Raw genomic sequence first — 27,954 nt, 5'->3', positions numbered from 1 at the left:
GAAAATTTAATAAAATGAATAAGGTGCTAATAGGGGTTAATTTAAAACTGGCGCGAATGGGAAGAACTGGAAGCGAAATTACCCATTTAAGGGAAACATGCGCAGATCCAGCCTGTCCACACGCAAGCTATCTCTTTCCCTTCCCCATGCCATAAAATTAAACATAACATTTATTATTTTTTTTTAAAAACATTAAAGATTTAGAAAACCCAAAACCTTTTTTTTCAAATTCTCTTTCTCCTTAAAAACATTTTACCCTTTTGTTTTTTTAAAAAAAAAACCAAAACTCTTTCTTCTTCCCCACTTCCCAGTCAAAGGACTAAAACCCAGCTCTCATTCGCCGCCTCATGCTCGGCCGTAAACAGCCATCGGAAGGCCGAAGTTCACCCCCTTTTGCCAGCGAATCGAAAGGTACGTCTCTCCCTTTTATAAAATGTTAGTTTGTATTTCGTGGACTCAAAAGAAAATGGAAAAAAAGAAAAAATAGAATAAAATAATGATGAAAAAACAGAATAAAATAATGATGAACAACCACCTTGAAGTATTCTTTTAACTACTCTTTGATTCTTTGTGTATATTTTGTATTCTCCGAAAAAAAAAAACAAGATTACATATTCGTGGCCTTATATAGCCATTTACAATCGTTTTTGTGCACATTTACAGGTATGGTGAACGTGGCTTGGACATGGTACGTGGGTGCATGGTGAACGATGGTGGAGAACGTGGGTAGTGCGTGGAGGTGGTAGCGGCGCTGGCCAAAGGGAGAGCCTCAAAGCTAGGGTTTGTTATTTCTTTAAAAAAAATTTGGGCCATTGGGCTTGTTTTAATGGGCCAAAATTATGTTTTGGGCCAGCATTTAAGCTTGGGCTTTAAATTTTGTAATGGACTATTTTGTTTTTGTTTTTGTTTTGTATGTGAATGGGTTGTAATTGGGTATTTGGGCCGGGCAAAATTGGGTTTTACAGGTACAAACTAAATACTTAATTTCATTTGATAGTATACATCAAACGCAAAACTAGGTGCTGGTAGGGTTTCGTTTTCTCTCAAATGGAAAATTTTTTCATTTAGATCCCTTTATAATTTACAAAACTTTAAATTAGTATTGATAAAATTACACTTTAACTTCCAAAAATGATAAAAGTTTGATTTATTTCTTTAAAAGTTGTAAAGGTATAGACAAATGAAATGGTTAAATTGTATTTTTACTATCGTAAAAATATACAATTTAATTCGATTCTCAAAAAATTTCTAACTTTACCCAAATATATATAATATATATTTTCACAATAACCATTATAGAGAGGGTATACTCGTTTGTATATGTAACCCTAAAAGTTACATCACTTTGTTTTTCTTTTAAATATTAAAATCTAGACTTAAATTTTACTAAATGATTTCTGACAGATAAATCCAAATTTATTGATTTCGGTTTCACTGGAATTATAATTTTTTCTTTAGAAAAAAATCAAGTTCGAATATAAAGATAATTAAATTTTTTATTATAATAGCCAGGGGCTAGTAGGGCCCGACTCTCCTAAAATAGAAAATTTTCTATTTAGGCCCTTTAATTTTTAAAAAAAATTAAATTAGTAAAGGTAAAATTATAATTTGGTTCCCCTAAAAATGATAAAAATTCAAATTAATCCTTTAATTTTTTTTCTAACTTTACCCCAATATAGATAATATATTTTTTCACAATAACCATTGCAGAGAGGATTCACTTGTTTGTTTATGTAACCCTTAAAAGGTTACATCACTTTATTTGTCTTTTAAATATTAAAATGTAGACTTAAATTTTACCAAATGATTCATGACAGATAATCTTAATTTTATTGATTCCGATTTCACTTGGATTATATATTTTTTAAGAAAAAAATTAGGTCCGAATGTAAAGATAAGTGAGTTTTTTCATTATAGTAACTAGGAGCTGGCAAGGGCCACGGCTCCCCTAAAATGGAAATTTTTTTGTTTAGCCCCTTTAATTTTTTTTAAATTTTAAATTAGTAAAGGTAAAATTGTATTTTGACCCTTAAAAATGATAAAATGTTGATTTAATCCTTTTAAAGTCTTTATTTCTAACTTTACCCCAATATATATATATATATATAATATTTTTTTCACAATAACTATTGTAGAGAGGGTGCACTTATTTGTAGATGTAACCCTTAAAAGGTTAAATCATTTTGTTTGTCTTTTAAATATTACGTCGAATATGGGAAAAGAGGTATTGAAGTTACATTTCAAAAATTCGTTATTTTCGCGCCTTCTTAGGTTAAATATTCCTAGTGTGTTTGTGACTTCTCTAAATTAAACACACTTATCATATTTCGTTACAAAGTAGTGCATGAAAAATATTATTGACACAATTTCAAACATTGATAAATATCAAAATTACATTTCAAATTTAAAAAAAAATTATAAATTATCGATGGAATTTTAGTTCGATTAACATGGGTATAATTGTTAATGGATTCAAATGAGTTAAATCTCATTATCAAAATTTTACTTCAAAGAAATGGATTATTAGGTGATTGATGCTGAACATTTCTCATTTTTTTAAAATAAGTATCACACATTGAAATTTCGCTGCGAAACAGGTTATTTTAATGGAAATTACCATTACTCTAAACTGAAATTACTATTCCTTCCTCTTTTACAAAGGTTTGACTTTACACCACGCAAAGGGGATTATTACTATTTAAACCCTATTTTTTTAAACCACTTAAATTATATCCCAAGCGAAACTGGCAAATTGAATGGTGGTGGCGGCGGCGAGGGTGAAGCTGGTTTGGGGCGTTTAGGCACAAATTTCCGAGCCCAAACATGTTTTCCGTTGATGGTAAACTTAGCTTTGACATTACCATTAAGGATATATTCAATGGCAGCCGGTGAGTGACACACGATCCGAGCAAACAACGGTTGTTCATTAGGCATCACATCTTGCATGTGCAATGACTCGATGCAATTCCCATACAGCCTGGTGAAGAATTCCCTAACTTCCCATTCATGAACCAGGTACCCTTTCGAGAACGTCACAAATATGGTCCGATCATCGGGATGGACTTCATTGGTTTGAGCAGCCGCTGGCAAAGAGTCAAATTGAACCCTAGGTGGTGCTGGTGTTGGTACTCGTGCTGCTAGTGGTGGTTGCACTTGCACTTGTCGTGGGTGCTGCCGCTGTTGCTGTTGATGGTACAGGCTAAGATCAGCTAAGCTCTGATGCGCTTTTCGTTCAACGGCCTGTTGCATGATGTCCTTCAACGCCCTCATGCAGACCTCGTTGACGAGCTTAGCAAGGCCACGCACCGCGATGAGCCGGTACTTGGCAAAGAACGGGAGAGCCAGCTCACTGTCGATCAGGCGCTGCATCAAAGGGGTATCGTTGCGTCTAGTGGACAACGGAGAGACTTTCTCGTTGTGAATGACGCCAAGACAAGCCAAAGCCTCATCGGCAAGCTCTTTCACCAGTACACGAGGCAAAGACAACAGTTTTGTCACAACCTTTTTAAACCCAACCCTCTCAAGCCACAACCATAACGCGATACAATGAAGCGATTCCACCGGGTCTCGGCATAGGTTCATTACAAGCACAGCGTACAACTCACGATCAATGTTGTGAAACATGTTGAATTGCTGGTCGGGAACGAAATAAGCACCTCGAGGAACCATAGCTTTCACCACCGAAACAAGTCCCTCTACTGTATCCATTGTTAACAATCACAACAACAACAACAATGAAATGAAAAACCAGCGAAACCAATTTATATATTTATGTGATATGAATTTGGGTATGAATGCAAAAGGAAAAGCAAACCTGATTCTCAGATAGGACTGGATTTGTCTCGATAAACACCCAACTCTAACACCAACCAGTTGCAACCAAGGGGAACCCAAGCACAAAACATGACTGTGCTTTGACTTCATTCATGTATATATACACGCATGTGTATGTATGTAGGTGTGTGTGTGTGTGTGTGAGACTGACTGCGAGTGTTGAGTGTGAACTGACCTATAGAATCATAAGTTTGCTCTTAAGAAATAAATGCCCGAAAACCAACAAAAAGTTTGCTGGCTTTAGTTGAGCAATTGAAGAAAGAAAATTATTGTTTATGGTAAGGTAATAATTACTAAAGGTATAGGCTTTGTATGGTAATTAGAGTTGGGATCATTTATAAACTTAGCCGTTTCAGTATTTGGGCATTCAAAAAAAAAAATTCAAATGTCTTAAAAAGCATAAAAAAGAATAAATTAAGAAATTAATTTAGCAACTATCTTTTAATTTAAGATTTTGATTATTCAACTCATTCGGTCTTAACTTAATTAACATTGATATTATTCTCAATGTAGGAGGATGTAGGTTTGGTACGCTAAAGTGCATTATTCTCCTTTTTTAAAGATTGAGGAGTTATGAGTAGTTTTAGGCTTTTTATAAAAAAAAATCTGATTATTCAAGTCCAAATATAATTATATGTAATCGTGATGTGTGGGTATTTGGTGGGGTTCTTTCATATTTTAGTCTCTTGTGCAACTTGATTTTATATTATAGTTGGTTGGCATATATTTATGGGTACATGCTCAAATTAGGGTTCAATTAATCTTTTAAAAGTTATTTATATAAGTGCCTAAGCTTTACATAAGTTCTCAAACAAGGATTTTTCACTTACTTCAGCTCATTTTGTAAAAAAAATTAGGTAAATGCTAACATGTTTAGAATAAAACACATAACACCCGAATCAGATATTACTTGAAAAGAAAAGAAAAGAATCATAATATAATTTGAAACCTGACATACGACATTTGAAAGGTTCTTATTTGAGCATTTTCGAAAAAGTTAAGCCCTTGTTCGATTATTTTGAAATGTTTAACCTTCATTTGAGCACTTTTACAAAAGTGAGGCTTTTGTATGACTATTTTAAAAAGTTTAGTCCTTATCTGAGGAATCATTAAAAAGCTGGATTCTAATTTGAGCATTTAGCCTATATATATATATATATTTTTTTGATAAACTAAGCTTAAAAAGTTTAGGCTTTCATAAGTTTTTTTTTTTTTTTTTTTATCAATGATTAAAATCAAGGGTAAACTATAAAAAAAAGTCACTTTTGTTTGCTTCAAATTTTATTTTAGTCACTTATGTTATCATTTTGTTACGAAGTGGTCGCTCTACCGTTAAACTCTGTTACCTCCCTAGCGAAAGTCCTACGTGGCAGTCTAAATGGTTTTAAATGCCAACTTGGATATCCAGTTTCTGGGATGAAAATAAGGTTTAATTAAATAAATTTAATTTGGACTACCACGTAGTACATCCAAGTTGGCATTTAAAACCCATTTGAACTACCACATAGGACCGCCATTAGGGAGGTAATGAAGTTTAACAGTAGACTGACCACTTCGTAACAAAACGATAGCGTAAGTGACCAAAATGTAACATTTTAAACATAAGTGACTAAAATGTAATCTGAGGCAAACAAAAGTGACTATTTTTGTAGTTTACACTTAAATCAATTAACAATGTTAAAGTTGATTCTATTCAAATATGAACTTGTAATAAAGTCTTGATTTTGAACTTAATCAAATAAATAAAAATGGGAAGCCTTAACTCAATTAGTATCGATGTTGCTGTCAGTGTAGGAGAATGTGGATTTAAGTACACTTCACTGAAACGCACTATTCTCCTATTTAAGGATTAGGAAGAGATTATGAATAGTTCTAAGCATTGTATAAAAAAATGAAAAACCTTATCTTTAATGTTAATAGATTTTTTATTTTTATTTTTGTTTAATGTTTTAAGTAAAAGAATAAATTGTCATAAGATTTGATTAAGAAAGGTTTATAATGAAATAAGGATTTAACAAATTCATTATGTGAGAAGCAATAAAATTAATTATCTACAAATTTGAAGAATTCTTTGAATTTTCCGAAGTAGTAACCATTAGAATAAATTGTTGTTATGAGATTAGAGTTATAATTTTGGTAAAAGAATTTTTCAATCTCTCGATTTGAAATTGAGTAAATTAATTCTTCTTAAAAAATTGAAGTAATTTAATCTACCAATTTCAAGAATGAACAACTAAAGACAATTATTTACAACATTAATATCTTCCATCAATTGTCATAACAAATTTAGCCTTTAATATTTATATATTTTGTTATTTTGGCATTAATTCTAAAAATTTAACAAATTCAGCCTAAAGAAGACTATATTAGTAACAAGTAAATCCTTTGTATGTAAGAAATCTCGATATATTTTTGGGATAAAGGTGAATCGCAAGGCTTAAGACAACTCATAAAGCACTTGATCATGATCAACTTTGTACACCTACATAGGTATTGAGCATTTACCTAGAAAAATGGAATTCCTTGGAATATATAATTGTAACTCCGTAAAATAGAATTGAATAACTTTTTTCTTACATATGGAACCATTCATGTGGGGATAACATATAAAACATTTGCAGATTTATACAAATGCTGTAGGATAAATTTATTAAATTGAGATTGTAATAGGTTAATTTAGCCCGGGCCGAAAACCAAAAAATAAATAGAAATAAGAGTTAAAAATTAAGAGTCCATATGTCCATTACAAAACCCAAAAACAAAAATACCTAATAGCCCAAGCGGCCCAAAAACTAAACATTTTCAGAAACCCTAGGGTTTCCTTTTGCGTTGTTTGCAGCCTCCAAGCCACCACCATCGCGCGCCACATCAACCTCCATACCCCCCACAGCTGGCCTCCTCCACCTGCAAGAAAAGAAAAAGAAAGGACAACAGCAAAATAGCAACCAAAAAGAACAAAAAAAAAAAAAAAAGATATTGTATTCGGCTATAAAAAGCCACCATATATCCTTGTCATTTTTTTTTAGACACAAAAATCAATCAAAAAAACCCACAAAAGTGGTTCTTTTATTCACTGTTTGTATTCATTTTTCAGATTAAAAAGGGTTATATATATTTTGGTAGCTTTATTTTTGCTATATTTCCGAAGGAAAACGAAAGTAAATAAAAAGTGAAATCTTACCTTTTTCGAGTTTGCGCCATCATGAGGCGAGTCGAGGTCGTCATCTCCAATGAAAGATGACATTTTGGGAACAGAGAAGTCGAAAGGCTAAAAAAATAATCTTTTTTTATTTTCCGGCAATGTGAACGGCGACACCGTCACTGGCGACATGCAATTAGCACATAAAATATGTCATTCTAGAGTATTATCACCTTGTATTTATTTTATTTAATTTTGGACCCTAAAATTCATTTTAACGCAATCAAGTCCTTCTCCTTTTAAATTTTAACTCTCTTTATTTATTTAGTTATTTATTTTTAAAATGGTTTTATTTAATGTATTGTTTAATATTTTATTTATTTAACTTCTTTTTAAACCAAATTTGTATTAGCTTTTATTTATTTATTTACCCACCCTTTTTAAATTAGCTTGTTTATTTTATTTTGCCCTTGTCATTGTCATTTTATTTCTCTTTTTATTTATCTATTTACTACTTTTCATGTACTTTCAAAATTTAAATTTATTATTATTATTGTTATTATTATTGTTATCATTATCATTTGCATTGTTATAAATATTATCGTTAATGTATATTAACTTTATCATTCATTAATGTTAAGGCTATATATGTTATATTTTATTATGCAATATTATGTCATTGTTACTTCAAATGAATGTTTCACTATTATTATTAGCCACGCATGATCTTTAACGGTTTAAACGACTTTTTTAAATATAATCAATTAATCGTATATCTTTTTAAATATTTCATAGATTTTTTTCTAAATTCGTAAAAAGGAAAATCTCGAAATAAGGCAATATTTCGCATTTAGAAAATTTGAGAAATCGTACCCTAACTTATGGGGTCTCGATTTTCTCGTTGAACTTAAATAGCAGAATATCCTTTCAAATTTAAAATACATGAATTTTAAATAAGATAGATGTAATATATTCCACGTTTAGAAACTCGAGAAGGTCGTGCCCTAATTTATGGGGTTTCAATTTTTTTCGTTGGATCTAAACAACCGAATATCCTTTTAAAAATCAAAGTACGAATTTTAAAATAAAACAATTAAAAGGCGAGCTTATATTAAAAGGTTCAAATGTCGTGTCCTAATTTACGGGATGTAATATTCTGTTACCTCAAGACAATAAGGCCTTCAATGTTCGATTCAATTTATTCAAGCATTTCTTTTAAATCAACATTAATAAAAAGTATCGTATTTTAAATTCTTTTCGAGTTTTCAACTTTCGACGTTTAAACATTAATTAATCAATTAGGTACCAATTTTGAGCGTTACGAAAATGCTAATTTTTACTTAGATCTAGCCGACTCCCGAACCTATTTTCTCGAATTTCGTAGACCAAAATTATTGTTTTAGTAAATCAAAACATTTTATTAAAATAATCGATCACGAAGTGATCCGATCACACCTCATCAAAAAAGATTAATGACGACTCTTATTTTTCATTTTCTTTTTAAATAAAAGTAGACCGTTTTCAAAAAAAAATGGTTTCGACAGGGACTAAATTGTAACTTTTTTACTTAAATAATCAAAACGAACTTACCCATAATTTAATGATTAATGGTGTAATTTACTGATATAAGATTGGTCTTATTCTAAAAACGTCTTCAATTCTTCATTTAAGCATAGAACAAAAAAGAAAAAGAGAAAAAAAAAAAACTAATTCCACTCCAAAAGTGTTGGGATTTGTCTATACATATTGGTGTGGAAGGAGTCAATTTAGGCTCCACGCTGCTCGCTTGATTCAGTTGAAGACGCATATGTTTGGTTTCTAAATGTTGAAATCTTCTTTTGTAATTCGAGGTTCGACATCCGCTCAACTTCCAATGCTCGCTCGAGCTATATACCAATATTCAACACTCACAATCGAGTCCAAGTATATATAAATAAGTATATGAAAAGGATCGTGGAGAAGTAGTTACCTTTGCTGCTCGAGTGCTCCATTCTCCTAGAATAGCTCTCAGTCTTTCATTCTCTTCGACATACTGTTTTGGGTTTTCAGCAAAAAATAAAATGAACAATGTCAATATAGCAGTGTAAGATTACAATAATTTTACCACTTTATTAATAGTAGGTGTTTGCAGCTTACCTGACTGTTAGTTGTTCGAACGCATTGGACCTCTGCTTCTGTGTCGGCTATTAAAGATCGAGCAAGTCTTAGTTCGGACTGCAGCTGATTCATCTGCAATTTGAATGGTTAATTGCTCGGTTTCTGATACAATCTACTACTATTGCACTTCCGTAAATAAGGCCGGGAACTAAGGTTGAATGCTTACTATCAATGCTCTGAAGTGGAACAAGTTCGGGCGCATAGAAAAAGAATGAACAAATTGGAGTTTAAATATTAAGAACACTCTGTCCCTAAGTACCTATCCAAAGCTGTAAATGTAATGCACAGGGACTCGAGTGTAAGTGTTGGATATGGATATATGTATGACATGTGTATTTTTCAAGTTTGAATGTATTTGAAGAGTCATATCCTTATATCCATGTCTGAAAAAGTGTCAGACACGGGTGTGAGAATAGATACTATAAAAAAAATAAAGAGTCGGAACAACATAGGGTTGTGGGTTTGCATACCAAATGCATGCCCTGATTCTTAACACCTTAAAACCTTACTCTTAGGCATAAGTAACCGAACAAGCAAAGCATGGTGCCTAAGACAACTACAAATAATATGCAAGAACAAAAGTTCAATTGTTCAAAAGAATATCTCTAACATCGATAAGGTTTTCATGTTTCCGATATTAACAAGGGTACCTCAGCTGAAACTGTTCGTAATTCTTGATCACGAGCTGCTAATAGATGGGCAAGATCGACCTGAAAAGAAGTCAAGAGTAAACCATTATTTTGACCGTTATGTGCATTTATCCCAACATTCATCCGTAAAGATAGATCATCACCTGAGGTGTGCTTCCATCATTAGATCCTTCAGATTTGCTCAAGCACTCTTGCAATCGAAGAATCTGCAATTAAAGACATATAACTTGTATAACAATATTCTGCTATAGTACTGCAAAAAGATTGAAGAAAAGAACTACGACGAATTATAGTTATAAGATGATCCAAGTACCTCCTCACTTAGAAAATGAAGGTTTTCACGCTGATACTGCAGTAAAGCCATTTGCTGATCAGAGAGTCGACCACCGTCATGATACCTGGTGCACCAAGCAGAAACAAACATAGCGCATAAACAGCAGCATTACTAGTGATGATTCGTAATTTCATATTAATCTTTGTCTCAGTTTCATGACAAGTGAATCTGCAACAACCATAATTAGGATGTCTAGAAACCAGCCGAGTTCCAGCAATGGCAAAATATTAAACTATCTACTTAAACTAAAGATTGAAAAACAAATTTCAATGCAGGCGGAATATCTTTCACGGCTGTAGGGCCTAGGACTAAGGAAGGCTGAAACCACCAAAACCTTGTCCAAGGAACGCCTCGACAGCTCATCAGAGACTGACATTTGCTAAACAGCCTACCACCTATGGCCCTAACTATATGACCTTGCTAGACATTGCATGCAAGGACACTTGGACTCTTGCCTATTGCATCGATGCCCATGTGTGAGCCCTTCAACAGGATAATACATCCTGCAAATATATTCGGAAGCACGTGTTTAAGGACCCTCCATGACTTAATCAGTAGCTCCCCCTCACAAGACACCTTATATTGTGAGGACCTCACCATGAAGGGTATAAATAACCCAACTCCATCATCTTCATCCTCAAGACGACCAACATTATGTTACTCTAGCAAACTATCTTCACACCACTTAAACGGTAATCCGACCACTAAGAGGCTCTCTACACCACTGCATGAACCTTCATCTCTCCACGACACACAAACCTTACATTAACAATGGTGAATCTTGAAAACATAGTTTGGATTGGATCGATAAATGATCTTCCATTACCTCAAATCTTCCAAAGGACTTGATGCTTGAAGGGGAGAATATAATGACTTCAAAACATCAGGCTGAGAATCCAATGAATTGTACTGATATACGTAACCTACAAGAACAACAATAATGCAGAAATATATAGGCACCGAACCAAATATTTGGAAAAGCCGACCTGAATAACTGAAAAAAAAAAGCTATCGGCATGTTTAATTTAATTAAACTCCTCAAATGGTATGCGAGCTTACCGATATACACACTCATAAAGAACCCAGAACATACTGCTTCAACCAACATAATAATCCTGCAAATCAAGCGGAATATTGCCAATGATACTTAGTTAAAATGTTATTATCATACGTAATTCATAACAAATTCCGAATTAACCCAACATTCCCAGCAATCAATAACATCATACTGACACAATTACAAATTGTAGCATAAAAATAATTAAAAACAGAATGAGCATAAAGGCTAAAAACTACTAAGAACAAATACTTAATGAAGTATTAAGCATAACCCAAAATAGGAATTATTGGTGAGTGCTGTACCTGAGTATAGTAGAGGTAGAAAGGATACGAATATAGGGTTCCCAGACCATGACAAGTATCATTCCAGCAGTTCCTAGTACAACAATAATGGGGTGACAAAAAAATGACCTTTTATTACAAAATTACAAAATCATAAGTAAAAGAAGTATAAACTATAAATTTAACATTATTCCTAACTGAAAAAGATTCCATAGAGATGAGCCACTATCGTTTGTGTGGATAAAAGGGATCGCTACATCCTAACGTAATAAAAACAAGTGCTTGCCTTCAAAGTACATAAAACATACTCACCATAAGCAGTAATGGCGAACGGTAGACGAACAATATGCTTCAACTTCTGACTGAAACTATAGTAACCCTACAAAAGAAAAAAGCATTTAGCATCTTCTACAAATTCAAGTGTCACTTAGAAGCCCCCGGAGTTGGAATAATTGGTAAAGTTACTTGTAAACGTATCTTCTGGACTTGATAAACATGGTATTGCTGAAAAATGCCTGTAAAATTCAAACAAGACCTTCTATATCAAATTAAAACATAAAGGAATATCGTCTTTGAATCTATAATATAAAGTACCCCATGGATGGCAGAGATCCAAAACAACATCTTTCATCTTTTTCATTCAATAAAAATACAAAATAAGACCTATAGCAAAGATACCTGTGACTATTAAAAGAACAACATCACAACTGCAAAGCAATGGTAAGACTAAATGCCCAATAGGCTGAAATATCCAAGGAGCTGCTGCAGCCAAGATTGCGTAACCTGCCTAAAAAATTTGAAAAACAATCAGACTTTTAAATGTAATGCACAGGGACTCGAGTGTAAGTGTTGGATATGGATATATGTATGACATGTGTATTTTTCAAGTTTGAATGTATTTGAAGAGTCATATCCTTATATCCATGTCTGAAAAAGTGTCAGACACGGGTGTGAGAATAGATACTATAAAAAAAATAAAGAGTCGGAACAACATAGGGTTGTGGGTTTGCATACCAAATGCATGCCCTGATTCTTAACACCTTAAAACCTTACTCTTAGGCATAAGTAACCGAACAAGCAAAGCATGGTGCCTAAGACAACTACAAATAATATGCAAGAACAAAAAGTTCAATTGTTCAAAAGAATATCTCTAACATCGATAAGGTTTTCATGTTTCCGATATTAACAAGGGTACCTCAGCTGAAACTGTTCGTAATTCTTGATCACGAGCTGCTAATAGATGGGCAAGATCGACCTGAAAAGAAGTCAAGAGTAAACCATTATTTTGACCGTTATGTGCACATTTATCCCAACATTCATCCGTAAAGATAGATCATCACCTGAGGTGTGCTTCCATCATTAGATCCTTCGTATTTGCTCAAGCACTCTTGCAATCGAAGAATCTGCAATTAAAGACATATAACTTGTATAACAATATTCTGCTATAGTACTGCAAAAAGATTGAAGAAAAGAACTACGACGAATTATAGTTATAAGATGATCCAAGTACCTCCTCACTTAGAAAATGAAGGTTTTCACGCTGATACTGCAGTAAAGCCATTTGCTGATCAGAGAGTCGACCACCGTCATGATACCTGGTGCACCAAGCAGAAACAAACATAGCGCATAAACAGCAGCATTACTAGTGATGATTCGTAATTTCATATTAATCTTTGTCTCAGTTTCATGACAAGTGAATCTGCAACAACCATAATTAGGATGTCTAGAAACCAGCCGAGTTCCAGCAATGGCAAAATATTAAACTATCTACTTAAACTAAAGATTGAAAAACAAATTTCAATGCAGGCGGAATATCTTTCACGGCTGTAGGGCCTAGGACTAAGGAAGGCTGAAACCACCAAAACCTTGTCCAAGGAACGCCTCGACAGCTCATCAGAGACTGACATTTGCTAAACAGCCTACCACCTATGGCCCTAACTATATGACCTTGCTAGACATTGCATGCAAGGACACTTGGACTCTTGCCTATTGCATCGATGCCCATGTGTGAGCCCTTCAACAGGATAATACATCCTGCAAATATATTCGGAAGCACGTGTTTAAGGACCCTCCATGACTTAATCAGTAGCTCCCCCTCACAAGACACCTTATATTGTGAGGACCTCACCATGAAGGGTATAAATAACCCAACTCCATCATCTTCATCCTCAAGACGACCAACATTATGTTACTCTAGCAAACTATCTTCACACCACTTAAACGGTAATCCGACCACTAAGAGGCTCTCTACACCACTGCATGAACCTTCATCTCTCCACGACACACAAACCTTACATTAACAATGGTGAATCTTGAAAACATAGTTTGGATTGGATCGATAAATGATCTTCCATTACCTCAAATCTTCCAAAGGACTTGATGCTTGAAGGGGAGAATATAATGACTTCAAAACATCAGGCTGAGAATCCAATGAATTGTACTGATATACGTAACCTACAAGAACAACAATAATGCAGAAATATATAGGCACCGAACCAAATATTTGGAAAAGCCGACCTGAATAACTGAAAAAAAAAAGCTATCGGCATGTTTAATTTAATTAAACTCCTCAAATGGTATGCGAGCTTACCGATATACACACTCATAAAGAACCCAGAACATACTGCTTCAACCAACATAATAATCCTGCAAATCAAGCGGAATATTGCCAATGATACTTAGTTAAAATGTTATTATCATACGTAATTCATAACAAATTCCGAATTAACCCAACATTCCCAGCAATCAATAACATCATACTGACACAATTACAAATTGTAGCATAAAAATAATTAAAAACAGAATGAGCATAAAGGCTAAAAACTACTAAGAACAAATACTTAATGAAGTATTAAGCATAACCCAAAATAGGAATTATTGGTGAGTGCTGTACCTGAGTATAGTAGAGGTAGAAAGGATACGAATATAGGGTTCCCAGACCATGACAAGTATCATTCCAGCAGTTCCTAGTACAACAATAATGGGGTGACAAAAAAATGACCTTTTATTACAAAATTACAAAATCATAAGTAAAAGAAGTATAAACTATAAATTTAACATTATTCCTAACTGAAAAAGATTCCATAGAGATGAGCCACTATCGTTTGTGTGGATAAAAGGGATCGCTACATCCTAACGTAATAAAAACAAGTGCTTGCCTTCAAAGTACATAAAACATACTCACCATAAGCAGTAATGGCGAACGGTAGACGAACAATATGCTTCAACTTCTGACTGAAACTATAGTAACCCTACAAAAGAAAAAAGCATTTAGCATCTTCTACAAATTCAAGTGTCACTTAGAAGCCCCCGGAGTTGGAATAATTGGTAAAGTTACTTGTAAACGTATCTTCTGGACTTGATAAACATGGTATTGCTGAAAAATGCCTGTAAAATTCAAACAAGACCTTCTATATCAAATTAAAACATAAAGGAATATCGTCTTTGAATCTATAATATAAAGTACCCCATGGATGGCAGAGATCCAAAACAACATCTTTCATCTTTTTCATTCAATAAAAATACAAAATAAGACCTATAGCAAAGATACCTGTGACTATTAAAAGAACAACATCACAACTGCAAAGCAATGGTAAGACTAAATGCCCAATAGGCTGAAATATCCAAGGAGCTGCTGCAGCCAAGATTGCGTAACCTGCCTAAAAAATTTGAAAAACAATCAGACTTTTGCTTAATGACAAATTGAAAGGGAAATAGCAAATGAACTTCAACTTGCCAGTATGAAACAATAAAAAACACCCCCAACTATACTCCTTGGTTTCCGGTGACCAAATAATGGAGCTTCATGAAGTATATCAAGGAACCTAGAAATGACACAAAAATGTGAAATTATACCCATTACTCATTTCAGTGAAAAAATTGCTAAGATCAAGTTAGATTAACAAAATTTGATTCCTAAAGTTTAAGTTCTGGGGAATGTTATCCCAAAATTTAAATTAAACAAGCGTAATTCTTGAATAATTTCATACAATAAAACCCAGAAAACTTAATTATTAAGGCATGAACGACAAACGAAATTTAGAAGTTCTTCAAGCAGAAGGATTCAAAGCTTACATAGCATCATTTTCTTGAGGAGATGTAGGATTGGAAGAAGCGTGCCTCTCATTAGACATCATCCACAAATTCTTTAAAAAAAAGGGTTCAACTTTTTTTCAATTTACTCAGTTTTCAGTGAAAAAAAAAAGCTGAATCGATACAGATTTCATCTAGTATCAGTTTTTTTTTTTTTTTTTTGCGGGGTTGGGGGTCAAGATTCAGTGCTGCAACAAACGTTCTTCGCTTGTTCTTGGCTATTTTTTTACCTCAATAAAAATGTCAAATGAAAATGGCATCCTATAGGCCCAATAGTCTTATATTGCTGGTTTAATCATGGACCAAGTGAGCCTCAATATGTTTAAGAGGAGACAAAAAAGCCTAAACCTTTAAACCCTTTGTCTTGTTTCGATAAACAGTAGTTGTGGTCTATCTTCTCAGGGCAGTGAAATGAGAGCCGGCAAAAAACATAAACCCTAGTACTACTGCCATTGATTCGCTTTGCAGGCATTACAGCTTATTTCCCCATTAAACAAAAACAGTGTCTGGTTCTCAATGTACCCTTTGATCTGTTTTAGTTATTGAATGCTTCAGATTCTTCGAGGGTTTAATCTCTTCTCTGGGTTAATATTATACTATCAATTAGTTCGAGGCTTCGAGCTACTGATCGTTTTGGCATCTCCATGAGAGTTCAATGAAAAATCCAACTTTGAACCTTGGGTGTCCATTAGAAAAACAAAGGGGTGTTTAATTAGGAGCTAGGTATGTCGTGGGGTTACAATCTTACAGATGACCCTTTTTTCATTGACAAATCGTGTCTCAAGGGTTCTTTCAGCCTCTACGGTCTTCATCCGTCATCGTCGCATCCAATTTCACGGTGGGTCTCATCCACAAGGCAATAAAGAGCCTAAGGCAATCCAAAAGCAAGAATCTTGGTTCGTTAAGGTTGTATGCACTCTCTTTGTTTACTCACAACCATTGGATGATGCCTGTTTGAGTTACTTGAACAACAATTTAACACCTTTAATTGAATTCGAAGTTGTTAAATGGTTAAAAAACCCAACATTTGGGTTGAAGGTTTTGGAGTTAAGTAGGTTAAATCTTAATATAAATCATTCTTTTTGGACTTATAATTTGCTTATTAGGTCATTTTGTTGTATGGGTTTATATGGTTCTGCTAGATTAGTTTTTGATTATATGAAGATTGATGGGCATCTACCTGATAGTACTTTGTTAGGGTTTATGATTTCATCATTTGGGAGAGCTGGTGAGTTTGGCATGGCAAGGAAATTGCTTGCTGAGGCTCAATCTGATGATGTAATGGTCACCATTTTTGCAGTGAACAACTTGTTGAATATGATGGTTAAGCAAAATAATCTAGAAGAGGCAGTTAGTTTGTATAAGGAGAATTTAGGGTCAAACTTTAACCCCGATACTTGGACGTTCAATATTCTAATTCGAGGCCTTTGCAGAGTTGGGAAAGTGGATCAGGCTTTCGAGTTTTTTAATGATATGAGGAGTTTTGGTTGTTTTCCTGATATCGTTACGTATAACACCATTATTAATGGGTTGTGTAGGGAATATGAGGTAGATAGAGGTCATAGTTTATTGAATGAAATTCGATTGAGAGATGATTGTGCACCGAATGTTGTGACTTATACATCGGTTATATCTGGTTATTGTAAGTTGAGGAAGATGGAGGAGGCATCTGCTCTTTTTGATGAGATGATGAGCTCCGGAACTTTGCCTAGTGTTGTTACTTTTAATGTTTTGATTGATGGCTTTGGCAAAGTTGGTGATATGCTTTCCGCTAAATCGTTGTATGAGAAGATGGCTTCTTTTGGTTGCATTCCTGATGTTGTTACCTTCACTTCGTTGATTAATGGATACTGTCAAATTGGAGATGTGAACCGGAGCTTGCAGCTTTGGGATGCAATGAAAGTGAAGAATGTATCTCCGAATGTTTATACCTTTGCAATTACTATTAATGCGTTATGCAAGGAAAATAGATTACGTGAGGCTTTTCGACTTTTGAGGGAGTTGCAATGTAGGAATATTGTTCCAAAACCATTTATCTTCAACCCTGTGATTGATGGGTTCTGCAAGGCTGGAAATTTGGATGAGGCCAATCGAATAGTAGCAGAGATGGAGAAGAAAAAATGCGATCCTGATAAAGTGACATTTACTATTCTCATTATCGGGCATTGTATGAAAGGAAGAATGCTGAAAGCAATTAGCATTTTCGATAAAATGTTATCAGTCGGTTGTACTCCAGATGATATTACGGTACGTTCATTGATTTCTTGCCTTTTGAAAGCCGGGATGCCTAAGGAAGCTTATCTCATTTCTACAATAACATCATGAAGATGGCTAGTTCATCCATGATAACAATGCTCTCTCGAGCATAAATAGGGACGTGGTTGTAGTGTGCTTAAGAAAAAAGATCCTGATGATTAAACTTGGTGTCATTCCAAAATACCGAGAAGGCTCATCATCATGCATCAACATCAAGTATCTGATTAAGCACATCCAGCTTGAAGCACAAATGGTGTTGCATTCGATAAGTAATGTCTTTGTTTCCTTTAGTTCAGATCATAAACTGCAATCATGCAATTTAGTATAAATTGACTGGTTAAATCGGATCTTTATGAAATTGCAGGTGAATGCATATGTATATATAGATGTATGATATTAGAACATCTGTTGTTGAACCTTATTCGTAGGACTTGAAGGATTTATGTCGAGTTGCGTTGTTGTTTCTACGGGTTTGCAGGATAGCAGATAAGCAGTTTTCGATATATCGGTTGGAACCATAATGGTACGTTGTCGTTGCTTCTTACATTATATAAGAGGGTGGTAGATAGGAGATTAAAAGCTACACCTTAAATCGGAATTTGGTAGGGGAACAACACCAATGAATGTTTAGCTTCAAATGCTGGATGATGCTATAGAAGGCTTGCATGATGTACCGTGGAGGTCAGCCATTTATCCTCGCAGTTCAGTACCTCGCCGTTCCATGTCCGATAAAATCTCCAACACAATAATATAAAATTGAAGCAATTCCATGTTTAGGGTAAGGGAAAAGGGTAGATCAACTTCCTTCTGTTAGATTTCATTTTTCCTTCTTTGTAGCTATTTGATATTGTTTTCTGCCATTTTCAGCCTCTTTCAGGATACATGCTACATGCAACGTTCAGTCTGTACAGATTGTCAGAAAATTTTCAAAAATTAATGAAATTTCTGCCTTTCCATCAAGAAAGCTAGTATTGTTGATGCAATTTCCTCAACACTGTGTTTTTGTGGAGATTTGATGAATAAAACCATATAAATTGATGGATTTTGTATTACACAAACACAAGAAGCATTTCAAAGATAAGATTTACATTAATGTCTTTGTTGTGTACAACAGATTATGTCTTTGAAATTATTGTATATTAAACGAAGCACCTTCAACATGTACCATGACATTGACCCCTTGCATTTTTAGACCATGGTTTAAAACACAAAGGAATGACAGAATTCAAGACGGTCTCTCAAGATCAAGCAACAACAGGGTATGATGCGCATGTTGCCACACCTGCAACCAAATTGGAGATAAAAAGCGAAGTCAATACAAGTATATTCCGAAAATACATAGAGAGTATCGTATCTCCATATCCGAATACAAGTTTTAAGACTTACCACACATGTTTTTCCCCATCTCCATCTTGAAGTAGCCATTGTCTCCCCATTGAGCTCCCCATGAGTTCTTGATGAGCCAATACGGAACACCGTTTTCAACACCATATCCAACTGCAAGAACGGCATGGTTCACATCCTGCAACATAAACCCCCCCAGTTAGCTATCTAACATTCACAACCAGATTCGAGTAAGACAATAAAAACCTTACCTGGGAAGTGGTACCACATTTGTCACTGGTGAAAACCCCCGTCTTGTAAAACCGGAAACCAGTGATAACTTGAAACGCGACACTAACTGGCCGGACCAACGCGACTGCATGCTTCAATTCGTCTTCAGCACCCTATGTTTTTCGATTGTCCAAAAGATGAAACCATTTAAATCCATAAGGGCTAAGGCAATTTGTTTTAAGCTTTATACAGAAAAAGCAAGGACCATGAAACTACTTACCAAGGTAATGTTGACAGAGTCAATGACTTGGACACCCACATTTTTAGCTGAGAATTTGCATTCACCATCTTTAGCAGTGTAAGGGTAAGCTTCCTCAGTGTCGAGGCCACCGTTGTATTTGATGTATTCGAAGGCTTGAGACGGCAACCCTCCGTGGCAACCAAAGTTATTAAAGGCTCCAGCACAGTCCACTAGCTGCTGCTCTGATAGAGAGATCCCTTTCCCAAATGCCTGATGATAAGCTGCCTCTAGTGCCCCAGTGGTACTGCAAATATCATAAAACGTCACATCTCGAAATTTTTTTACGAGCATATAATCCTTCAACTATATCGAAAAACTTAGAATTAGAAAGACCCGAGATCGAGCAAGGCTAACCTGAATGTCCAGCAAGACCCACAGGAGCCTTGTTCTTTGACAGGGCTGACAATGCCTGCTTCCCTCCAATCTTTCTGCAGATTTCGAAGAAAAGTCAAACTTACTAATATACCCGTATCCGAATATATGTAATATAGGATCATAATCTTTTTTTTGTACCAATTCAGGGAGGACGACATCAGTGAGTTGGTGATTGCCCTTTGTGGTGGCTGAGCAGTTTTGAGCAGCTCCAAGCCTGTGTTTTTGGAACTCGTCCCAGCTCCAATCAGCAAACTCTACATCGGTTGACTCAGTTAATAATCGAAGATCATGAGTGCACAGTGAGTCAAAGGAAGTTCAAGCAACTGAAGTGAACTGAGCTAAATCAAAAAAACGTACGATTAACAGCAAGAGTGTAAGATAAGCCTTTCTTGTTAGTGGATCGGATCAAATCCAAATTCTCTTTGAAAATCTGAAACCGAAGCTTCATTTCCTCCACCGTCTCGTACTTCCTTCCATGCCTAACCCCCCCCCCCCCAACAAAAAAAAAAAAAGAGTCAATTTTTCATCTAAAAATTCCATCTTTTTTTTTGCTTTTTAGTTCCAAAAACAAAAGAAATAAGATAAAGGGTGTATGAATTTGACTACTTGTAAGCAAAACGGGCGAAGGAGATAGCGTGACGTGTATGGCCAATGACACGAAGAACAGAGGACTCGTAGCCACGGAGACCGTCGGATACCATCCGAATAGGGTTGGAATCCTCGAAAGTTGATGCTGCGGCAAAGCAGCATAGCATAAGGATGATGGAGGAGACCAATGTTAATCGAGCCATGATTATGGGGTTTTCCTTTTCTCTGTGTTTCTTGCTCTGTTACGCTATTTTTGTGGAATATAGAAATTTAAAGCAGGGGATTCCCAATGGCTGTTTGGACTCTTGGCAGTGGGAAACGATTAGCCAATGGGAATAAATAGAATAATAAATTGATATAAACAATAAATGAATATTATATCCCATAAATAAAAATTAGGATAAATTGTGAACAATTTATTCTTTATAATTAATAAATATATATTTGTATTTAAAATATAAACAATTTTTAAATTTAAAATTAGGTAATTACTCTTAAAAATTTGTGTAGGTTATAGTAGATATGCTCATGGGCAGGATCGAATCGAGTTTGGATCAAACTTAAACATAATATTAACATACTTTAAAAATAATTAAAGTTTTTTCACAAAACAAATTAACTAAAGCGAATATTATAAAAATCAAATAGATGATCGAATCAATAAGATTATAAATTTCCAATTCAACAATAACTAAATTATAAAATTATAAAATTAATTCAGCAAATTTAATTGTCAAATTTTTTCTTTGTTTTTTGATTTTTTATCGATTCATAGCAACTTGCTTCAACTTCAATATATACCATCAATCAAACTATTGATTCCGATTCAATTAGTCAATTCAATTCTAACGTCACTGGCTAAGGCATAAATGATGTATTTATAAGAAGAAAATAATAAAAATTGTATAAAAAGTTTAACATATTTTAAATATATATTTTATAATAACATTTTCAAAATATAATGATAACCCTCAAATAAAATAAAATATAATGACAAAATTAAATAATGTTTAACAAAGCACGTGGTAGTTTGGGTATAGCTTTACAGGGTAGGTAAGATCTAATAATTGATATATTAGTATTTAATATTTCATTTTATTATAATTGTATTAAAATATTATTTAATTTTCCCGTTAAAATTTGGTCTTTGTACATCAATATAAGGTACATATGACACGTCGCGTATCACTAATTTTAATAGGCCTTCATAGTAATTTTTTTTTGTGTCTAATATGATGCATCCTCAAAAATACAATGCCTAAAACTATCAATAATTTCTTACCAACTGTTAAATAGGAATATAATGTGTTGCAACACACTCGAACTCACATTCTCCTGCACTGGCAATAATATCAATGCCAATCAAGTTAAGACTCAATCTGTGCTATATGAAAATTCATTTTAAATCCATGTATATAAAAGAAATAGGAGGAGGATATTAATTGATACATTCAAAATCAACGAGCAAACACAATAAAAAAATCGGTTAAAATATTGATGTTAATATTATATAAAGGGATCACTAAATTTTAATTTAAGAAGCTTACGTTTAAGTCATTCAATTTCAAATAACTATTAAAATTGCTACTGTATAATTTTTTATGTTCACACTATCTACATCAACTTAAAGTTTTTCTTCCCTTGCTTTTCTAAAATTCATTTTTTATCATAAATCAATTTTGATTGTTACGAATCAACAAACCAAAATCTAAATAGTTTTTTTCTTTAGTCACCGACATTAATTATCAGATCGATTTAGATCTAATGTATATTTGTCTATACGTCAATAGGTACTGATTCACTGTATTGATTGCCAATTTATCGCTTAGAGCTCACTACCAAGACTTTAAAAAGGAAAGTTAATAGTCCAGTGAACTGAAAAAAACTTTCAATTAGTTTAACGACTTAGATGAAAACTTTTAAATAATTCAATGACTATTTTATATCTTTTTAAAGTTAAGCAATTAAAATGTAATTTTATTGTAATTAATGACCTTGGTATAATTTACCCTTATGTATATATATATAACATAATGGTATACATGACAAACCAATTGATTATCCCAAAAAAATCAAAAACAAAAGATATGATTTGGACAAAGAACTGAAGAGATATTTTCATGTCAACATCAGAGAGTGGGCACTAATTGGCTTTTTCTCCTTTTTTTTTTTATTCCTACAAAGTCCAAATTATGTGGCATTTCTTTTTTTATTATTTCTATCAATTATATGGCAAATTTTTAATGTGGACAGTGACCTATAAATTATAAATTTAATTACAATATCTATTTCTTTTCACTTTAGTATTGTTGTTTTTTTATCAATTCAAAAGTTAGCCAAATTGATTTTATTTGGATAAAGATGTTGATTGTACCGTAAAATTTTAATGGTCATAATGTAATAGTTTACGTAATAATTTACATGTATTTTATTTTAAAAAAATATTATAGTTATCTCTATTTGATGGATGAGTTACTTCTCCTTCAGAAACAAGACTATGCTAAGGTCATTATTCAATCTGATAACCTTGAAAATGTTATCTCTATTTGTAGTAGCAAGCCTGATGGCTCAAAAAGCTCTTTAATAAGGAGGATTCAACAAATTCTAGTCTTTGAAGAGAAATGGTCTTTAAATTATGTTCCAAGAGAATCCAAACAGGTAGCAGATGCCTTAGCAAAAATGACTTTAACGAGGAGCGAAACATTACATATGTTTGAAGATTTCCCTTTGGAGATTAAGGAGATAATGAAGGAAGACTATACTCTCGATAATATGTCTAGGAATTAATCTTTGTATTTCTTTGTTTTATTTACCAAAAATATATATATCATAGTCGGCAATGAAGTATATATGGTCCGTCATGTAGATTATCTATCATTAAAATTTTAACAGTTTAATTAGTTATTATCCAAAAATATAATTGACTAAATTTTGAAGGATGATAATTAAAGTGATCCAAAAATTTAATGTCAAAGTCACAAAAGAATCAATATTATGATTTTGTTTCCGTAAGAGGACTTCTATAGTCCCTCTCAAAAAATAAAGTAATTTAATTCGGACAATTTTGAAAGTGAAAAATTAAAGACAATTAATTACAATTTTAATTGTTTTATCAATTGTACATATATTTTATTGGTATAATGACAAGTTTATCTCTCAATTTTTATATATTCTATTAATTTGATATTGTTTTGACAACTTTAGTCCAAAAATTTACATATTGTCAATTTAGTCTAAATTTAACATATTTAACACGTAACATTTACATATTCTCTCAATATTTACATAGAATATATAAATATTAAGGGCTAAATTTATTATTATACTAATCAAAATTGTATACATTAACATCGTAATTAATTAATTTTAATTGTCCACTTTCAAAATTGTTAACAATATATTACTTTAATTTAAAAAATTAATTTATTCAATATCAAAATTAAGGGTATGAAATAAGTGTTTTTACCTTCTTCTTTTTATTAATTAATTTCCTACTATACACCTACGAACACAGAAGATGTCTTGATGTATCAGTATAAATTAACTTGGGAGCTAAACACCTGTTTGTTTTCCTTGACATTATATATATATATATATATATATTAATGGTTGACCTGGACAACTTACGTTTTACTTTTCATACTTTTTTTTTTTGTATATTTTATGTTTATTTTACTGTTTATAATTAGGGTTGACGATTATCTTTTTAATAATAGCATTTTTAAAATTTAAACTTAAGTTCTTCTTTAAAAATGTAATGTGTTTTATTATTGCAAATATAAAAAAATTGAAAATATATAGTACTTTTATAGTTTTATTTTTATTTATATATAATATTGAAAATATAAAAATTGAAAAGATATTCAAAAACAAAAAGAAGATAAAGTTACCTTTATTAGATTGTTTGCCCCAAGGGCTAAGTTAGAAAACTTTTAGGGTTTATCTTTTAAATTTTAATAATCTATATCTTTATAATTTTTAAATGATTAAATTAAATTTTTATTGTGGGGTCAAAATGTAATTTTACTTTTTTTTAAACTTTTAAAAGATAAATGTTCAATTTTCTATTTTAGGGGGGGCGAAAGCCCTGTCAACTACCTAAATACATTACTGGTTTGCTTATTGAATAAAAATTATAGAGATACAAGCAAAAGTTGAGAGTTTGAAAAATAAAAAGAGAATGATAAATGAGGGCTTGCCTAAAATTATTCGTAGCCCTTTTCAACCCTCAAATTGAATAATAAGACATGCATATTCAAACTCACGTCTTCCTACCGTAATAATGTTGCTAATGCTTATCAAGTTATCTATAGTATTACGGTAGGATTTCATTGCTTATTTGTTTTTCTTTCAATTTAGTCCTATCTTTTATTTATAACAATAAACTTTTATTAATTATATAATTTTAGATAAAGGCACATTATCATTGTTACACAATTATTTTCTTAAATAAATGGTTATATATAATTATTTATTTTAACTTCAAGCATTATGTATTCACTTATTTAATTGAATATACTTACCTATAACTTTCTTGTCTAATTGAAATATATAATAAATAAAAATAAAATATTTTAGTCAAAAATCAAATAAATTATTTAAGTAAATATAAATTTTATTTTGTTAGAAAATAATTATCATAGAAAATATCTTTATGATTGCTATGTTCCAAAATCATATTTTATAAATAAACATGATCACAAAAATTATATATTTATTTTTATTAAAATATTAGCAGAAAAAATTATATAATATTTTTTTTTTAAGAAACAAACAACACATAGGATAAAAAAAATTTCATTTGGGCTTTCTTTCCAAGGTGAGTTAAATTGAAAGTGGAAGACGGGCTGGGCATGCAAGGATCTTGTCTCCTTGTTAAATGCAATAATAACAATTTTAGTTACTTATAATTATCATCACTTCAAATTAAGTCCTTTTAAAATAAGATTTTTTAACTTTAGCCTCCCTAAAATTTTGTAATTTTATTTCAGCTCCTCAAAACTAAATTCCTAACTCCATTCTAACAAGATAGTAAATCGAAATCATTTGTATATCGATTGAAATATCAATTCAGATCATAAACCAAAACAATAAAATTAAGATTTTCTTTCAGTATAAATTATGATCGGTATTGTTCGTACTGATGCAAGGTAATTGATATTGTACTCATAGATATATAATTTTTATTGAAATTGGTGCGTTTTAATACTAATTTATTTCGATATATTATTTTAAATTTAATTTTTATAAAATATTTATAAATATTAAATGAATGATACTACACTTATTTAGGCTGCCAAATATCATGATCCTCGACTGAGCAAACTAAAATTACATGTACAGTTATAAGTAAAAATATAAATACAATCATATGTAAATAATTATTATTTAGAATGAAGTTATTACAAAGCATAATCGAATTAAAAATTAGAATGTATTTAGAATTAAATTAGAATAAATTTGGATACAACTCACACGTAATAAAATTTAAACCCATAATATTTATGCACTGTAATTATGCTACGAAAATATTGTGAAAAAAGTTAGCATTGCTATCTTTTGGATTCTAACAATACTCTAAAATTTAATCAATGTTATTTGAATCAGATCAGTTAAGGTATCAATCTAATTAAAGGGTTCAATTGATTATCAACTCTTTTTATTACAAAAAAAAAAAATTTAACCAATTTAACCACCGATACAAATTACAATTACAAGAACCTTTGAATTTAATCACCCAAAAAAGTGTTCCATATGAGAGTCCACTTTGCAACTCCTATTTACCATTTGGTTAAGCTATAGATGAAATGGCAGTGTTAAAAAGGCATGGCGCATGAGAGGCATGCATATTTGAAGATGCCAAAATCTTGATATCCACTTACGTCCAAAAAAACTACAGAATGGTACACAGGAAGACATAAAAGTAGCAGGATGACAGGATGGATTCTCCTATACTTGTCCATGGGTTGGAGAAAATAAAAGGAATTGAGCAAAAATATAAGTTTGAAAAATGGGTTTAGGAAACAGATAAGGTTTTTTGGCCAAATCTTAGCTCGACTCGAATTTTTAATAAAAAAACTTTGTTGTTTTTGTTGTTATTTTCTCACTTTTTGTCATTGTTTTATTACTATTTTACTGTTACGTTGCTACTATTTTATTGTTAATGTTTGGATATAGTATTACATGTGTTTTATTATTAATTTTATTATTATTTTAGAGGTATTTACTTTTTAAATTATATTTATTTTAATATTATTTAAGTATATAAACTTTTTTTTTAATTTATTTACTAAACAAGGACAACTGGGTTAACAAACTACCCAAAATGTGGTCAACACCAAGTAATTTGTGACAATCACGTGGTGCGCAGGAAGCTCTGAATTCTGATGCCAACCATAGCCGGAAAAAAACTACACCAAAGATGGGCCCTAAATTCAGTGCATTACGCGTTTTAGAGCAACAGGGCAGAACTCTCCCGGCCACGACATGGAATCCTTTGTTTAAAACAGAGGTTATAATGAGTCAGAAAAACTCGGCGCCATTAAAAAATTTTATTGACTTTGAATCTCTAAGCTTTTGCATAATTTCCCCCTAATTGTCTTTGTTAATTACTTCACTTTTACCATGCAAATCTAGAAATAAAGAAATGGGATTCCTTTGGGGTAAATGTCTACAACACTAAATCCTTGATTTCATTCTTTAATATGTAAATGCATGACTACTTTTTCATTGTTTTTATATCTGTAATTCATGTAAACCCCCCCCCCAAACAAAAATTAAATTTGTGTATTTATATGATATGATTAGTGTTTATAGATATAACACATGTATACTCGAAATGGGTTCGTATCGTACGTAGGCAAATCCATATTATGTATTGAGTGTCCTCATCTTGAATATGCATGTGCGAATCCATAAAGGGTATGAGTCGTGATTAGCAGGTCAGTGGGTTGATAATAGTTAGTATCATAACAAGTAATTATATACGTGAAACTTTGATTGTAGTTCAAATATATATATGAACTTTAATTCTGATTTAATCATACACATTAAAAAAATAAATGCATTAGATTATTTTTATATTGGATAAATATAATTATTTGTGTATGTAATATATAAATATAAAACGATATTATATTTATAATTGTTTAAATGATTTGAGAGAATTAAATCAAATCAAAATTTCATGTATAAAACTGCACAAAATCAAAGTTCATATGTAATTTTGAGATTTCTTCCTATTGAAAAAAAATACATGTAAAAACCATATGTAACATTGGTTGAAACGAAAAAATTAAGATAATGAAAATCATCTTAAAATGGTATCCGTTGT

General features: G+C 32.3%; 5 protein-coding genes and 1 long non-coding RNA gene across 6 annotated transcripts; 2 read left to right on the top strand and 4 right to left on the bottom strand.

The window, feature by feature from the left end:
* Positions 1 to 120: 120 nt before the first annotated feature.
* On the top strand, positions 121 to 1,008 carry LOC108463337 (uncharacterized). The gene is made up of 2 exons (XR_001868057.2): positions 121 to 411; positions 664 to 1,008. It is a non-coding gene; the product is annotated as an uncharacterized LOC108463337 (long non-coding RNA).
* A 1,590-nt stretch (positions 1,009 to 2,598) lies between these two features.
* On the bottom strand, positions 2,599 to 3,926 carry LOC108463533 (uncharacterized). The gene is made up of 2 exons (XM_017763462.2): positions 3,815 to 3,926; positions 2,599 to 3,698 (listed from the first exon to the last, which is right to left on the bottom strand). Exon 2 carries the CDS (start codon positions 3,667 to 3,669, stop codon positions 2,728 to 2,730), a length of 942 nt encoding a protein of 313 aa, XP_017618951.1. The 5' UTR covers positions 3,670 to 3,698; positions 3,815 to 3,926; the 3' UTR covers positions 2,599 to 2,727.
* A 4,643-nt stretch (positions 3,927 to 8,569) lies between these two features.
* LOC108463951 (protein FIP1) lies at positions 8,570 to 12,478 on the bottom strand. Its single transcript, XM_053024612.1, has 13 exons — positions 12,470 to 12,478; positions 12,134 to 12,242; positions 11,921 to 11,970; positions 11,768 to 11,834; positions 11,477 to 11,549; positions 11,174 to 11,229; positions 10,941 to 11,037; positions 10,094 to 10,178; positions 9,924 to 9,986; positions 9,781 to 9,840; positions 9,110 to 9,202; positions 8,943 to 9,005; positions 8,570 to 8,859 (listed from the first exon to the last, which is right to left on the bottom strand). Exons 1-13 carry the CDS (start codon positions 12,476 to 12,478, stop codon positions 8,740 to 8,742), a joined length of 945 nt encoding a protein of 314 aa, XP_052880572.1. The 3' UTR covers positions 8,570 to 8,739.
* On the bottom strand, positions 12,332 to 16,526 carry LOC128286483 (protein FIP1-like). The gene is made up of 11 exons (XM_053023814.1): positions 15,530 to 16,526; positions 15,188 to 15,279; positions 15,006 to 15,110; positions 14,793 to 14,842; positions 14,640 to 14,706; positions 14,349 to 14,421; positions 14,046 to 14,101; positions 13,813 to 13,909; positions 12,966 to 13,050; positions 12,796 to 12,858; positions 12,332 to 12,710 (listed from the first exon to the last, which is right to left on the bottom strand). Exons 1-11 carry the CDS (start codon positions 15,589 to 15,591, stop codon positions 12,624 to 12,626), a joined length of 837 nt encoding a protein of 278 aa, XP_052879774.1. The 5' UTR covers positions 15,592 to 16,526; the 3' UTR covers positions 12,332 to 12,623.
* LOC108463950 (pentatricopeptide repeat-containing protein At2g06000) lies at positions 16,298 to 19,074 on the top strand. The gene is made up of 2 exons (XM_017763970.2): positions 16,298 to 18,072; positions 18,282 to 19,074. The coding sequence occupies exon 1, from the start codon at positions 16,298 to 16,300 to the stop codon at positions 17,870 to 17,872; it is 1,575 nt and encodes a 524-aa protein (XP_017619459.1). The 3' UTR covers positions 17,873 to 18,072; positions 18,282 to 19,074.
* Positions 18,815 to 20,969, bottom strand: LOC108463952 (thiol protease aleurain-like). The gene is made up of 8 exons (XM_017763977.2): positions 20,640 to 20,969; positions 20,391 to 20,512; positions 20,172 to 20,287; positions 20,013 to 20,086; positions 19,638 to 19,902; positions 19,399 to 19,530; positions 19,190 to 19,325; positions 18,815 to 19,085 (listed from the first exon to the last, which is right to left on the bottom strand). The coding sequence occupies exons 1-8, from the start codon at positions 20,822 to 20,824 to the stop codon at positions 19,048 to 19,050; spliced, it is 1,068 nt and encodes a 355-aa protein (XP_017619466.1). The 5' UTR covers positions 20,825 to 20,969; the 3' UTR covers positions 18,815 to 19,047.
* Positions 20,970 to 27,954: the final 6,985 nt, after the last annotated feature.

Source organism: Gossypium arboreum, chromosome 13 (genome assembly GCF_025698485.1).
Source record: "Gossypium arboreum isolate Shixiya-1 chromosome 13, ASM2569848v2, whole genome shotgun sequence".
Lineage (NCBI taxonomy): Eukaryota > Viridiplantae > Streptophyta > Magnoliopsida > Malvales > Malvaceae > Gossypium > Gossypium arboreum.
This window is presented reverse-complemented; position numbering and strand designations above follow the sequence as displayed.